Raw genomic sequence first — 16,917 nt, forward strand, 5'->3', positions numbered from 1 at the left:
ACAATTCATCAATTCTGGAGGGGGTGCAAGAGGAAAGGACTCAGTTCTATTTAAGGAGCTGATCATTGGGAGTTTGTCCATGCTCCAGTGAGTGAGGCAACACAAATTGAACTTTTTTCTTATTTTTTTATTCTTTTTTTTTTTTTTTTTTTTTTTTGAGGGTGAGGTCACAAGGGTGGGGGTGCAGACAAGGAAGGACTGGGAAGTGAATGTGACTGAGGTGCATGATGTGAAATTCCCAGATAATCAATAAAAATGTTATGTTAAAAAAAGAGTTCAGCTTTTAGTTAAATTGTTTTCTTTTTTTAAAGTTTTTTTAAAATTTATTTGTTTTTATTTCATGTGCATTGGTGTTGTGCCTATGTGTATGTCTGTGTGAGGGTGTCAGATCCCCTGGAACTGGAGTTACATACAGTTGTGAGCTGCCATGTGGGTGCTGGGAATTGAACCTGGGTTCTTTGGGAGATCAACCAGTGCTCTTAACCACTGAGCCATTTCTCCAGGCCTAATTATGTTCTTTTTAAAGTGTGTTATTTTACAGTTAAGACTTTATTTATGTATTATTGTGTGTGCATTATGGGTGGGTCATGGGTCTGGGGTGTGCCACATCTTGTCTGTCTAGGACAACTTAGTGGAGCCACTTCTGTCGTTGCACCTTTATGTGGTTCCGGGTCAGGCTTGTGCATCTGTCCAGTACCCTCCTACTGAGCCATTTTGCCTGTGGCACATGAACATGCACCCCTCCCACATGTGCACACAAAATAGATAAAATGTACTACATTTTTTTGATTGATATGACTCTAAAAAGTAATGGTGTAACTGGGTATGGTAACACCTACATGCAATAACAGCAGTCTTGAATACACCTCAACACACATCACACACCCCACCCCCACCCACATCACCCACACAAACAATAATAAATACAATTTAAAAGATACAGCTATAAACTTGGTTCTTAGAAAAAATTATGATAGGCTAATTGAAATGCCAACTAAAACACTGATTCTATTTAGCCATTATGTAACACAGTGCTTCTTAGCAAAAAGAGTATATTATAATACACAGAACTCACCCATCAGTGCTCAATACTAATAAAGTCATTCCAGTGAGTTTGATCATATGTTTTTAAAACCTCAAATACTGTTCGTAATTTCAACATCAAGCAATAAGAAACCAAGACAAACTTCAAAATAAGAAAAAGACCTCAAAGGCATGGACAGTAGTTTAGTATGGTTTTTCTCTTCTAGTTTCACTGAAGTGAAATCAACTATGCTCTTAATCAGAATTTAATTGGCTAGCTGTTTGTCTTTAACTTTTATGGGAACAATCAGTTAAAGCTCTGGAAGAAAATCTATCCTTTCATTCTTATTTTGCCATATAATCACATTTACATCCTAAAATGACCAAGATTTGTTAAACACAGTGGGGAAAGCATGTTCTCTTTAGCTGTAGATACTGTGTATATTATAACTCACTCACATTGAATAAAGGTTCTATATTGTTACCAAAATCTTTCTGATGGTGACAAGAAATTCCAAATTTTTGACTATAAGCAAATATTTACTCAACGCTATTCTATTGTAGATTATTTTTAAAGTATTTAAAGTATTGCTGGGCATGGTGGTACATGATTTATTCATCCCAGCACTTGGAAGGTAGAGGCAGAGGATGAAGAACTCAGGTGATCCTTGGTTGCTTACTCAGTTTGAGATCAGCATGGGCTGTAAGAGAGCCTGTCTGAAAGACGAGCAAGTTACAAAGACTTAATAATTAATGCAAATTTGCTGTTTAAGTGAGGACTACAAATTACATTTCAAATACACGGACAGCCAGGGCTATGTAGAAAGAGTGTCTCCATTTTTTTTAAAGTATTTTAATTCAATGATGCAAAATGCACATGCTGACTTGATGATACATGTTCACATATAATATACTTCTCTCTCACATCCACAACTCAACAGATGGGTGAATACAGAGGAATGACCATGATCATTTCTTTTTCTTTTCTTTTCTTTTCTTTTTGTGTTTTTTGTTTTTTGAGACAGGGTTTCTCTGTATTGCTTTGGAGCCTGTCCTGGAACTAGCTCTTGTAGACCAGGCTCGAACTCACAGAGATCCACCTGCCTCTGCCTCCTAAGTGCTGGGATTAAAGGTGTGTGCCAACACCACCCAGCCCCGTGATCATTTCTTAGAGTAGACTATATTAACAAAGTTTATTCCAATCCATTTCTTTTATACTCCATAACATCTTCTTATGTTGTTGAGATAAACCCTGGTGCCCTAGGTTAGCTAAATTTTCAGCCATTCAGGTTTGGCGTCGGACATAGTGCCTTGATTGTGTTAAAGAGCTGCTCCTGAGGCTCTGAAAAAGACAAGTAGCATAGACAGTGCCATTTTATCCTTTCTGGATGTTTGCTTGTTTGAGACAGGGCTTGAGTTCAGGGATCTACCTACCTACACCCCAAAGCCTGCCCTTGAGGAGTGAGGGTAGGTCTCATTTTCATGTATAACACCTTCTTGCTGTTGAGCCTTTTAGGACTGGCAAACTAATCTAGTGGTGATCAAAGTACCACAGAGGTAAAGGATACATTCCAACCTCAGACTACCCACTCCGTATTATATCAATATTTCAAAGACAAGGTCTCATTGTATAGCTGGGACAGGCCTTGAACTCCAGGTCCTACAGAGCTACAATAAAAAGGACTCCAATAGGCCCATAGGGAGTGGCACTATGGGGGAAGTGTGGTTTTGCTAGAGGAGGTACGTCATTAGGGGTGGACCTTGAGGTCTCATATGCTCAAGCCTGGCCAGTTTGTCTCAGTCTCTTCCTGCTGCCTGTGGATCCAGACATAGAACTCTCAGCTGCTGCCCAGCACCTCCCTGTTTGCCATCATGTTTCCTGCCATGATGGTAATGGACTAAACCTTTGAACTGAACTCTGAGCCCCAGTTAAATTTTTCCTTTATAAGATTTGCTGTAGTCATGGTGTCTCTTCACAGCAATAAAACCCCAAATAAGACACCTGCTAAGGCATCTCACAGGTCTCTGTTTTTATTTTTTAAGACAGAATGTAGCCAAGGTTGACCCTGAACACCTAATACTTCAGCCTCCGCCTCCCACATATCTGGATTATAAACCTGTGCTGCCACATCCTGCTGGGACTCGCTTAGTTTTCAAAAAGGATTTGTTTTATTTTATGCATTTTTCCTGTATAGGCCAGAAGATGGCACCAGATCCCCTGCACCTGGGTCCTCTGCAAGGACAAGTGCTCCTAGCTGCAGATCATCTCTCTGGCCCCTTTCTTAATTTCTTAGAGGTTTGAAGTCTATATACAAACAGCGAATAGAATGTATGAGTTGTTTTAAAGAATAATAAAATTAATATCTGTGTGCCGAACACAGATTTTAAAAGTCATTTATTTTATTTAGAGACAAGTTCTCATATAACTCAGGCTTGCCCGGAACACGCTATATTGCCCAGGCTGGGCTGGAATTCATTAGAATTACAAGTATGAACCAGCATTCTCAACTGAAATAACTTTTTACAATTATTATTATTATTTCTTTATTTTTGTGTGTGTTGGTATCTCTCCTGTATGTATGTGTTTATACCATTTGCATGCCTGTGTTCACTGAGGTCAGAGGGTTCTGATCTCCTGGAACTGGAGTTACATTGTTGTGAGTCACCAAGTGGGTGCTGAGAATTGAGCCTGGGTCCTCTGCAAGTGCAGCAAGTGCCTTTGATTGTTGAGTCAATTCTCCAGTCCCTACATATAGTTTTAAAGATGGATTTACTCATAGCCCAAGCTGGCCCTAACCTCATTATATAGCACAGGCTGGGCTTGAATGTGAAGCGGTCCTCTTGCCTTCACTTCCTGAGTGCTGTGATGGTCAGATCCAAAGTTGATGTCAGGTGTCTTCCTCGACCAAGCTCCATCTTATTTCTTGAGGCAGGTCTCTGGACCTGTCGTCTAGCCGGCCAGCTTGCCCATGGGTCACCTGCCCTCTGAGTGCCGAGGTTACAGCTGCTAACTTTGCCTGCCCAATATTTCATGGGCGTTGGGGATCCAAACTTCAGTTTACTATCCACTGAGCCATCCCCTCGCCACCTTTTATGCTTTCTCTATAGATCTCCAAATGTTTTGCTTATCAAAGCTAAATACTTAATCAGTCTGTCTCTCGGGTGGCACCGCACCGCACCTTCATATTGCAGCAAGTCTGGTCCTAATCTTAGTGATACTAGCCAAAAAGGACCAGAGGATTCAGAGGTTAATCTGTTCTTTATAAAGATCAGCTTTTCACATAATGGTTTTATGTACTAATGAATATTAGCTAATTTATTTGTTCCAGGTTGCAATTTTTATCTTTCTACATTTATTATGAATCCTCCCAGAAGGAAGAATTCCTTCTTAAATAGGGATATTTGGTTATTATAATGTACAGATCAGACAGGAAAAATTGTATGTATATTTAATTTTTTTCAGGGTGAGGAATTAGTACCACAGTCATTTTCAGTGTAATTCAGTGGGTTTTTTTTTTTAAATGAACAATAGTAATACTTAGTTTTAGAAACTGGAAAGTCCAATATCAAGATTGTTTTAAGTATCATTTACTTCAGCCTTGTATAAAGCTATTGTATTTTGAATAGTTACACTTTTTTGCTTTAGAGGGTTTTTTGTTATTGTTGTTGTTTATTTGCTTTGTTTTGAGACTGAGTTTCTCTGTAACTCACTCTATAAACCTGGCTGGCCTTGAACTCACAGTAATCCACCTGCTCTGCCTCCCTAATGCTGGGATTAAAGGTGTGTGCTACCATGCCTAGCTTACAGGTTTTTTTTTTTAAAGATTAATTTTATTTTTACTTTTGTATGCCACATATGTGTGAGTGCCCACAGAGGCCTGGAAAGAGGGCTGGCTAACCTGGAGTTACAAGTGTGCTACCCTGTGTGATGCTGGGAATTGAACTTGGGTCCTAAAGAACAGCAAGTGATCTTAACTGCTGAGCCATTTCTCCAGCCCTTGACTTGGTCTTAAAACTATTCCATATTTCACCGGGCAGTGGTGGCGTACACATGCCTTTAATCCCAGCACTCGGGCGGCAGAGGCAGGCGGATCTCTGAGTTCAAGGCCAGCATGGTCTACAAAGTGAGTTCCAGAACAGCCAGGGCTGTTACACAGAGAAACCCTGTCTTGAAAAACCAAAACAAAACAAAACAAAAATAGAACCCCAAAATTATTCCATCTTTTATCAGTGAGAAAGTTTTTTATGAGATGTTCAGATGTTCTGTTGTTATGCTGTATGGCACACTTTCTATCACAACTACATGTCCTTAGCCTTATACCTATACAGTTTTTATTTAAAGAACTAAGTCTATATATGTACTCTGAAAAATACTTGCTGTACATGTATCCTATTGTGTGTGTGTGTGTGTGTGTGTGCGCGCGCGCGTGCGTGTGCGTGCACACATGTGCTTGATGAGGCCAGAGGTCTCCTTGGCTTCATTCCTTAGGAGTTGTCCTCATCTTTTGAGACGGGATCTCTCCCTGGGATGTCACTGACTATAGAAGTCTAGCTGACCACTGGGCCTCGGGCAATGTGACTGTTTTCATATTTTTGGTTCTTGGACTGCAAACACTCAGTACTACTTCCAGCACCAGGATGGTGGGTCATTTCTTCCATAGGCTGCCTGATTTTTTTGGTGTGCTACATAAGACATTACACTGGTGTGCTCATTGCCCTATGTCATGTTGCATTTGTGTATGTGTGCAAATCAATGACCTTGACATTTAGCTTTGACGCCTCAGAGGAAGGCTGTGGCTGTGGCTGTGCCTGGTCTTTGGGGCCCTGTCTGTCTATGTGGTATGCCTTAGACAAAGCCTCATAAGGAATAAGTCCTGACTGAGGGATGTGTCAGGTCTTAGATGACCACCTACCTACCTGTCCCTTCAGGATCTGGGTGACTGTCACTGTGGATACCTGTTCTATCTCACAGGAAGGTGACTAGGTCCTTGGCTGATATCTAATTGGGCTGCAGCATCTTCATGGTGGTTTCCAGAAGGCTGGGTTCTGTCTGCTGGGACAAGACGTACTCCAAGGGTCTGCAGCAGCAGCACCCAGGCTTATATGATTGTGTCTGGTAGTAGGACAGTGGTGCTATGTCCTTAATTCATCTTTATACTCCCACCCCCGCCAGTAACCAAAGCTCATACATGGGCTTGTGAAACAAGCACTTCTACTTGCTGAGCCCTCTCTCTAGCCCTTCTTGCCTTTTAAACTAATCCTATAGTGAGGTAGGGAAATATCTGAAGCATCAACTATGACTTAACAACCGCAACACAGATTTGAATAATCAAGTCTTTATTATTTGCTCTTATGGTAAAAGTTTTGAAAAATACCAGCCTCATTTCAGATTCTCTCATTATACTTAAGGCTGAGAAGGTGGTTCAATAGGCAAGAGTACTTGTTCTGCAACCATTAGGACTTGCAACTACCAGAACCCACATTAAAGCAAAACCAAAACCAGGCATGACTGTGGGTGCCTGTAACCTGCACTGGGGAGCTGAGACAGGTGGTCTCTAGAGTCGCAGCCAGCCATCTTAGTCCAAATGGTGAGCTTCCTTCCAGTTTAAGAAGAGACCTTGTCTGAAGACTGTAAAGTGACACACCAGTGTCCTGATCTGGCTTCTTTATGTGCATACATAGCACCATGAAGGGATGTGTGAGAGAAGATCTGAGCTTAAGACATGATCGAATACAACCTAAAGCCTTTCAAATCTCTGTGAGAGAAATTAGCCAGAAGAGCTCTTAAAGATTCATTAGAATTCAAAACAGTGCTTTCTGGTGGTTTACCTAGGGTTCCTGAGTGTCCTTATATCAGACAGAAATTCATACAGAACTAGTTATAATAGCACATAAAATTGTTATATAATGTGCTAGGATTTACTACAGATAAAGTGAACCATCAGGGGATAGAAGTCAGTCAGTCCTTTGGGTAGTTTAAAATCCCAGATGTGGTATCTTTGGTTGAATGTGGTGATTATATCTTACCAAAGGAATCAATGTCATGTCGATTAAAATTCCTATTCGTGTCTATCATTGATTCTTTAGTAAAAAGGAGGGGTTGAGAGATGGCTCAGCAGTTAAGAGCATTTGCTGCTATGGCAGAGGACCTAGTTTGTGTTTCTAGCACACACATGGCGTCTTACAATGGTCTGTAACTCCAGTTCCAGGGGATCCAGTACCCACTTCTGACCATCACTGGTACACATAGGCAAAACACTGGTACACATTTTAAAAAATGTGTATCATGTATTTCTTAGGAATATTTGGTTTTGCTTGACATTTAACCGTGTTTTCAGAGAACTTGAAAGGTTTGTTCTTTTGAGGAAATAAAACAATTTGTTGGCTTCTTGTGTAAATGAATTTTGTGAACCTGATTTGAGAGAGTAGATGATAAAAATTGGTGTCTAGAAACTTAGAAATACACTTCATTTTCTGTAAGTAAAGTAATTCTATTTATTTATTTATTTACCTACTAGGTTTTATTCAGCTTTTAGTAACTATCAGTAAATGAAATTATCAAACTTGAATCCTGAAAATTTTTACATAAAACACCAGATTTAACCAGCATTTGAATGTATGAGAATTTAGTTATCCAGTTATTGTTTTTAGTCTGTGTTTCTATGGTGTGGCTGTATATAATGAATTTGATTCTGCACAATAAATGTCTGTCTTAGTTTAAACTGATATTGTATGTAGAATAGTTTCTGCTTGAAGGCGTGCTCCTGGAATCAGCCAAACTCCTAGCCTTATTGGCACACAAGCATTTTATGCCTTCACCTCTACAAAACAGAGTATTCAAGTTTTCCCTGAATGCCAGAGGCCTGGAGTAAAAAGAAAGGAGAAAACGAATCTATAAATAGATGAACAAGACCTTGCCTGATTGGAGCATCATTATCCAATTAGACTGATAGAAGAACATACAATTGTAACTCATTATTAGAGCTCAAACTGTAGTATCTGGAGTAGGGTTCGTACACATCAGAATATAAAGTCAGTAATGTAAACAATTATTGTGTTTGACTCATTCCTGTATAGCTAGCCTTTAACAGACAGTATGTATAATATTTGAGATGTAGCTTAGTTGGTATGAGTGCCTGCCTAGCTGCATGAAGCTCTGGGTTTGATCCTCAGCACCACACACATACCTGTAATCTAATACTGAGGAGGTAGGATCAGGAAGGTCAGAAATATAAGGTTATCTTTGGCCATGTAGTGAGTTTAGACCACGATAAGTGAGTCTTTATAAGAGACAAATTTATAACCATTGAATCCTGGGAGAATCAGTGACCATTTTACCTTGTCACATGAAAAGATCTGCCAAAGCTGATTAAAGTAGGACAACATGTTTCCTAGGGTTTCTGTTGCTGTGAAGAGACACTATGACCATGGCAACTCTTATAAAGAAAAATATTTAATTGGGTGGTTTACAGTTTCAGAGATTTAGTCCATTGTCATCATGGTAGGACATGGCAGGATGTAGGCAGACATAGTGCTGGAGACGGAGCTGAGAATTCTGCATCTTTAATCCGCAGGCAAAAGGATGTGAACTGTGTCACTGGGCATAGCTTGGACATAGGAGACACCAAAGCCCACTCCCACAGTGACATATTTCCTTCAACGAGACCAGCTACTCCAACAAAGCCATACCGACTAATAGTGCCTCTCCCTTTGGGGACCATTTTCTTTCAAACCACCACATTCCATTCCCTGGCCCTCAAAGGCCTATAACCATATCATAATGCAAAATTGTATTCAGTCCAACTTCAAAAGGCCCCATAATCTATCACAATCTCAAACTTGTTTAAAAGTCTAAAGTTCAAAGTCTCTTCTGAGATTCATACACTCTCTTAACTTTAATTCCCTTAAAATCAAAATAAAAAAGCAGCTCACATGCTTCCAACATATAATGGCACAAGACATACATTACCATTCCAAAGTGCAGGGAAGGAAGCACACTGAGGAAACACTGGATCAAAGCCCCCAAACCAGCCAGGCAAACTCCGTACTCTTCACCTCCATGTCAGATGTCAAAATGCTCTTTAGCTCTCCAACTCCTTTCAGCTTTGTTGACTGTAACACACTTCTCTACCTTGGGCTGGTTCCACTCCCTCTTAGCAGCTCTCCTTGATAGGTATCCCATGGCTCTGGCATGTCCATCATCTTGGGGTCTCCAAGGTTATCCATGCTTCAACTTCACAGCTTCATACAATGGCTTTTCTAGGCCTCTACTCAGGGACAAACTTGATACATGCCTGGCCTCAATGGCTTTCCTTAGTAGTTCTTTGACTCTAAAGCCAGAACCATGTGATCAAAACTGTCAAGTTCTGGTGTTACTGGGGCTGGAACATGTGTGTTTGTTCAACTATATCTTCACCAGTTTTCTGTTTTTGATGGTTTCCTTCACTGCCTAATCTTGGCTGTTCAGAAACTGGGTCTGTAGACCAGGCTGGCCTCAAACTCAAATCTGCCTGCCTCTGCCTCTGAAGTGCTGGGATTAAAGGTGTGCACTACCACTAGCACTAAGCTTTTCTTTAATTCCTTTTCACAGGTTGGAAATTTAGCTTGGTGGGGTCTTTCCCTGAGGTCACCACTCCCTTTATTCCATTTCTTAATTGGTTTATCTCCTTGAACACAGGATTTAGTTCTCTTCCCTAGTGCTCCTTTTCTCCTCAGATTTTACATTTTTTATTTTTCCTTGCTAAGCTTGCTCCTTTTCATTATAAATCTTCACTAGAGTTAACACTAATAACCCCGTGACAAAGACTATACTAGACTTTTGAAATTTTTTCTGCCAATGGAATTAATCCAAAACTCTTCAGTTTAGCCACAGGCAAACTTTTCAGATAAGGACAAAAAGCAGCCACATTTATCGCCAAAATTTCACAAGATTGATCTCTGGGCAACATACTAAAATTCTTCTCTGAAACCTCTCGAGTCAGGCCCCAGAGTTCATCAAATCCCATTGAGTACCACTGTCTTCCATGCTCCTGCTAGGATGGCCTGTTAAATAGCACTTAAAGTGTTCAGCCATTTTCTAATTCATAGTCCCAAGGTCCATATTCCTTCAAACAAATGTATGGTCAGGCCTATCAGCAATAGAAGTTCCTGGTACCAACTTCCATCTTAGTTAGGGTTTCTGTTGCCGTGAAGAGGCACCATGACCATGGCAACTCTTATAAAGAAAACATTTAATTGGGTGGTTTACAGTTTCAGAGATTTAGTCCATTTTCATCATGACGGGACATGATGGCATGCAGGCAGACATGGTGCTGCAGAAGATCTGAGAATTCTACATCTTGGTCCACAGGCAACAGGAAGTGAACTGTGCCTTTGGGCATAGCTTGAATGTAGACCTCAAATCCCACCCCTACAGTGACACATTTCTTTTCCTCCAACATGGTCACACATCCTAATAGTGCCACTCCCTGTGGGGGTTATTTTCTTTCAAACCACCACAGCATGCTTCTAGCCAAGATTTATTTACAGGGCCACTAATAACTATATCCATGGTACTCACTCTTTGTCTTTGTGAGTTTTCTGGGGTTCTGTACCCTCTCTCTCTAGTTAGAAAGTGAGAGATTTTGAAAGAGCTGTATTAGACACCAGAAGGCACAGGTTCAGTTGTTAGTTCTGATCCATCAGCTATGGGCTTGTTGTAGTCTTTGTCTCATCTGACAGATGGAGGGCTGATCTAAATGACCTTTAAACCTCTTTTAGTTCTAACACATGGTGGATTTTCTTTTTTTCACTTTTTTTAGATTTATGTAATGTGTGTGTGTGTGTGTGTGTGTGTGTATGCACACACCAAATGCTTGCCTGCGGAGACCAGAAGAAGGCATCATATTCCCTTGGACTGGAGTCACAGATGATTGTGACCCCTGCTTTCAGTGCTGAGTTGAACCTGGATCCTCTGGAAAAGCAGCCAGTGCTCTTAAAACTGAATCACCTCTTCAGCTGTAAAATGTTGGTGGTTTTGCAAATTTCCAGCTATAGTATGTTTGATACAGAGACCTTAAATAATAAATATGTGATCCATAATTTTAGATACATTGTTTGAGAATTACATCTTAGTACATCTGGAGCCATATATACGGTTTCACGCACACACACACACACACACACACACACACACACACCTTTGAAAATAGCATATATCTGTTTAGTTTTTGTTGTGAAAAAGTCTTTAGTGTTAAATGTGACATGCTTGTTGAGTAATGGAGCTATTGCACAGATAACTGGAGACATGGGTTTCAAAATCAGGAGAGTAGGGATAGTCTTGAAGTTGCCCAGGTCATAGTTCAAAATGATATTACTTAGGAGAATAGCATGAGGCAACACACACTTTAGAGGTGACAGAAGACATGGAGCACTGCAAGGAAACCGAAAAGTAATAGAAACCAGAGAGCCTAGAATAGATGGTATCACTAATGTTGTTTGTATGCTGGTGTTGAGGTACATGTGTATAGTTTGGTGTGCACATGTATGCACATAGATGTGGAGGATGCTTTCTTCAATTGCTTTTCTGCCCACTCCCCTTCTCTCCCTCCCCCAAATACCAGGGTTTCACCCTAAACTAGCCTGGCTGGCCTGGAATCCTCTGTGTATACCAGGCTGGCCTTGAGCTCAGAGGTCAGCCTGCTTCTCCCTTCCATGTTCTCAGAATAAAGGCACACACCTTGATAACTGGATCCACCTTGTTTTTTAAGACAGGGTTTCACTGAACTTGCAGCTCACTAATGGGCTAGATATGTGGTCCTACTGTCTTTATTTCCTCAGTGCTGGGATTACTGGTATATATCATGCCTGGCAGTTTTGATTTTCAATGGGCACTTGGCATCCAAACTTGGTTACATGTTTGCACAACAAACACTATGAGTCTCAGCCCACTCATTAATAACCTTCAGAAAGAAACTTGGCTGATAGCCACTTAGAATCATTGCTCCAAGTGATGTTAGGATTCACTGCTAGCAAATGACCCATGAGGGTATAGAGGATCTCTGAGAGACAGTTTGAGCTGTCAAGGCATGCAATTCTGTGTACAGAAATAAAATACATTCCCAGAGTTTTAAAAGGGGCAATAACTAAGTGTAATGAAGAATGACTGTATTATAATACCCACACACGTTAGTCAGAAAGTGTTGGTGAATGGAAAGGAGTGAATTTAAAACCCTGATGTTGGAAGAAGGCCACTTGTTGGTTCCCGGCTGCTTAACCCCAAAATAATCACACAGAAACTATGTTAATTAAATCACTGCTTGGTCCATTAGCTTAGCTTCTTATTGTCTAACCCTTACATATTAATTTAACCCATTTCTATTTATCTGTATATTGCCATGTGGCTGTGGCTTACCAGCTAAAGTTCCAGCATCTGTCTCCAGTGGGTCTGCATGGCTTCTCCTGACTCTGCCTCCTTTCTCCCAGCATTCCATTTAGTTTTTCCCAGCTAAGTTACGCCCTGCTATAGGTCCAAAGCAGTGTCTTTATTCATCAATGGTAATCATAGCATACAGAGGGAAATCCCACATCACCTCCCCTTTTCTGTTTAAATAAAAAAGGAAGGTTTTAACTTCAACATAGTAAAATTACATATAACAGGTATCAAGCAAGAATTACAGTTACAATATTTATTTATTTTATCTTTTATCATAACTAAGGAAACTATAACTTAATTCTTAAAATCCATCAAAGGCTCCAGAAGGATATACTATTACTTAAATAAACAGGAAGTGCATTGTAAGCGACTTCCAAAACTCTAGAAATGACAGAGACATCTCACTGCCTGGACAGTCACCCAAAGTTCTTCTGTACCCTTGGGGCATCCATCTTCAGTTTACAGGCCCATAGTATCCAACAGATTTTTTCATGAAGCAGGAAATTTCAAAGACAGTTCCACTTATATTGGCAATTTGTCAGTCACTTTCTTCTGTGTCCTGCAGAATGTCTAACAGACTTTTTGATGAAGCAGGAACCCCAAAGGATTGTCTTACCTTTAGGCAAGTTCAGCAGTCATTTCTCTGTGGGTCCTGCATATCCAGCTCATACAACATAGTATCAAGCAGTCTAGGCAAGAGCAGTTTCTTGCCCAAATGGCCAGCAAACTCCATAAGGAGCCTCTTGGATGCATATCATCCTCTTGAAGTAGATTGGTGCCGCCAGGAGCATATGTGTCTCACTGTCATGAAAAGTCCTAAGTTCTTAAACATTCTAAATGCCATATTCTGTAGTCTTTGAAAGGGTTGAAGAATGCCTATCCATCTAAAATAAAATTTCTGTACCTCTAGAAAAACTAACATGACTACAAGCTTGACTATTATAGATGATTATCTACTAATCTATACTTCTTAATTATACATTACATTTGTAAATGAACTGTACAGACAATGCTTTCATAAAGAGTGGAAATATACATATAACAAAATTGACCTTAAATTTGTATCAATAAACAAAATCTATACCAATGCAAATCTCTATAGCTTACCCCCTTTTATATGTAAACAAACATTTATAAACAGAATTTAAAATATGGGCATAGTTTTCTCCATACTTCTTCCTGCTGTTTATTGGGTGAAGAAATTTTTTTTGAGTGGTGTTCAAGGTGACCTTTCAGGGGGCCTTGATCCATCAAACCACATTAGTCTGGAAGTATTGCACAGGTTCTCATCCTCTTTGGAAACGAAAGAAGAACCTCTTTTCTAAAGAAACATATCCTTAGACTCAAACTTTGTAGTCAAGAAACCTTTAAAAACATGTACGTTGGTTTAGTTTAGCAGCCCATACAATGAAATGTCTCTCTGTACTTAGCTCCTTTACAGTCAAAAAATTCAAAGAAAACACAGTAATTCACATAATCCAGACTCTTTGTGAATTTTCCATCTTTATGTGGCTTATTTTTCTTGCTCTATTATTTTTTAATATTTATTTTATTATCTTTACTCCTTTAATCTATGACTGTCTGTACTCTGTCTCTTTAAACACTGTGTTTTTATAAACCATTTATCCTATACTCTTTATCTTCTCTCTCCAAAGCCTACACACATTTTTTAAACACTGTGTCTCATTTAGAGGTCTTTTATGTCTGAATCTGTCTTATTGTGCATCTGTGTTTCTTTACTGACCAGAAGTGCTTCTTAAAAACTTAAGCTGCAGCATTACTAGGGTATATATGGTACTTTCTGCTTGTTCTGCATAGTCCAGCATGGTGGAGCCACTCACTGCCTCTGAGAGCCATGCACACTGCACCACTTCCAGGCACACAGCTGGTCTACATTTCCATCAAGCAAGCCACAGCACACTGTTCACAGACCCCATCCAAATGCTTGTTCTCCCGAAAGAGCCAGAGGTTGCACTGGCAGCACAGCCCAGAAATCCAGCATTTCAAAATGGCATAGCTTTTTTTCTGCTACTGCTGAATCAGGAAAACCTCTCTTAAAGGAGCTGCAGTGCACAACTAGCGGCTTCCCTACAACACTCTGAATCCCCAACTCTCCATAGCTGTGTATAGTCATCTAATAAAATAAGAAAAACAAGTAAACAAATTGTAATTAGGATGGCAGTTAATATACTGAATTTGGGTAAAAGTATGTAGACAAACAGTTTCAGCTTCCAGGGCCATTTCTTCACCTGTAAAATTACTTTGGTTTTAAGCATTCCCTCTTGCAGCTCTGAGTTGATAGAATATCATTTGCCTTCAAATATTTACCTTTAAAAATTATGTGAGGTGGATGTATGTATATGGACTTCTAATACCCATTGTTTAGAATATCATCATTAGTATACTGCTGTGGAATATTAATTTAAGATGTATTACATTCTTTTATGCTGTGGAATATTTGTTTAATGATGCACAGATGTGTTGCATTCTTTTATGTTGCATTTGTTTAACTCTGTAAAGCTGTGTTACTTTGCCTGCCTAAAACACCTGATTGATCTAATAAAGAGCTGAACAGCCAATAGCTGGGCAGAAGGGAGAAATATGTGAGGCTGCCAAGCAGAGAGAATAAATAGGAGAAGAAAGAAGAGGGAGGAGCAAGAAAAGGAGAGGAGAGAAGGATGCCAAGGACAAACCACCTAGCCATGAAGTAAGAAGGAAAGAAAGATGTATAGAATAAAGAAAGGTAAAAATTCAGAGGCAAAACTTAGTTTAAGAGAGATGGATAATTTAATTTAGAAAAGCTGGCTAGAAACAAGCCAAGGAATTCATAAGTAAAAAGTAAAGCTGGGAATTCATATGTAAAAATAAGTCTCCATGTATGTATTTGGGAGCAGGGTGGTGGGCCCCAAAAGAGTAAACAAACAAAACAAAAAACTAGCTACAATATACTAACAGTGTTTCCCCACACTGAGGCTCTCATCTCCATACTGTTTGCTTTCAGTCAATGGGTACATGTCTTAAAGCACATCTATCATCAGGAATGACTTTTCTTGCCATTTATTTGGTGAGGAATAGTTCTGACCCATAGTGAGCAATAAAGGAATGCAAAACTGTTGTGCTGGTTATTAAAATGAAAGCTTGGTAGAGACCATCAGCCAGCCTTAAGTAATTAAGCAATTCTGAAAAATAATGGAATCTAATAATCATGGAAAAATAAAGATTATTAGATGATCACCCATCTTCTCAAAGTTTAATATACTAAATCACATGTGTCAAAGTGCTCATTTGGGTTGTGTGTGTGTGGAGAGAGAGAGAGAGAGAGAGAGAGAGAGAGAGAGAGAGAGAGAGAACATTTATAGATGTCAGAGGACAACATGTGGGGGAGTAAACTCTTCCCACACAGGGTCTCTATCTCACCTGCTGTGCTGAGTGCTCCAGGCTTCTGGCCTGCCAGGTTCTTGGCAATTCTCCTGTGTCAGACTCCCATCTGGCAGTAGAAGTGCTATGATTACAAATGTGTAATTTGTGTGTGGATCAAACTCTGGTCATCAGGCTTGTGCTTTTATCCTCTCCTTGGCCCTGTGTTGATTGTTGTAAGGTGATTTTGTGTCCACAATTATCTATTAACTTGTATTGTGTGAGCTCTCCATAATACTAGATGATGAATATTCATTAGTGAACCTGATGAACTATCCTCTTGGGTCTTATCGTTGGGTATGGAAGGTAGAATTAAACAAGGGACAGACCCTCAATTTCACCCAAGTAGAATGTTGAAAGTTCTAGCTGGTTCTGAGCAGGCATCCCACATAAACTGAGTATTTTATCACCGCCATAGCCACTCCCTCCTACTCCCATTTTCTGCATCTCATTGCAATCCATAGTGTATGCAAAAATAGTGAAATTACAGTTAGGTAACTGGATCTCCAAAAGATATTAATAGCTTACATGGTGCATGAGGCTGGGAACAAAGATTGAGAAGCCCTGATTTTTGGAAAACAGTCAATCTGTATTTGTAGGCTAGTCCAAATTCTTTAGTACAAACCCACACTCTAATTACTTCACTTTTTGTTTATAGGTTCAGGGGCAAGTTCATCCTACCCTCGAGTCTAATGATGATGCTCTTCAGTATGTTGAAGAATTAATTTTGCAATTATTAAACATGCTGTGCCAAGCTCAGCCCCGGAGTGCTTCAGATGTGGAGGTATGACAAATGACACCTTTTGTCCTGTAGACTGTATGTATTTCTAGCTTGCATGTTTGTTGTAATGGCAGTGAAGGAGAAAAGCATTAGCTCTTCAGGTTGCTCATGGATGTCTTTAAATTTTGTTCTGGGTATGTGATAGCTTATCTGTGTCTTAGCTGTGAAACTTTAAGATCTGACTTTTCAGTTTAAATAAACAACTTCTTGTTGCTACTAGAATCTTTTCTTTCTTTTTTGAGACAAAGCCTCTTTCTATAGTTAGTCCTGACTGCCCAGGAAC

At 39.8% G+C, this 16,917-nt stretch overlaps 1 protein-coding gene across 1 annotated transcript in view; it reads left to right on the forward strand.

Moving 5' to 3' along the window:
• Sos1 (SOS Ras/Rac guanine nucleotide exchange factor 1) overlaps positions 1 to 16,917 on the forward strand; it is an 86,767-nt gene that overhangs the window by 9,577 nt on the left and 60,273 nt on the right. The window contains 1 exon segment of the mRNA XM_038317969.1: positions 16,512 to 16,637. Within this exon segment, the coding sequence (XP_038173897.1) occupies positions 16,512 to 16,637 (126 nt within the window).

This window comes from Arvicola amphibius, chromosome 2 (genome assembly GCF_903992535.2).
Source record: "Arvicola amphibius chromosome 2, mArvAmp1.2, whole genome shotgun sequence".
Taxonomy (NCBI): domain Eukaryota; kingdom Metazoa; phylum Chordata; class Mammalia; order Rodentia; family Cricetidae; genus Arvicola; species Arvicola amphibius.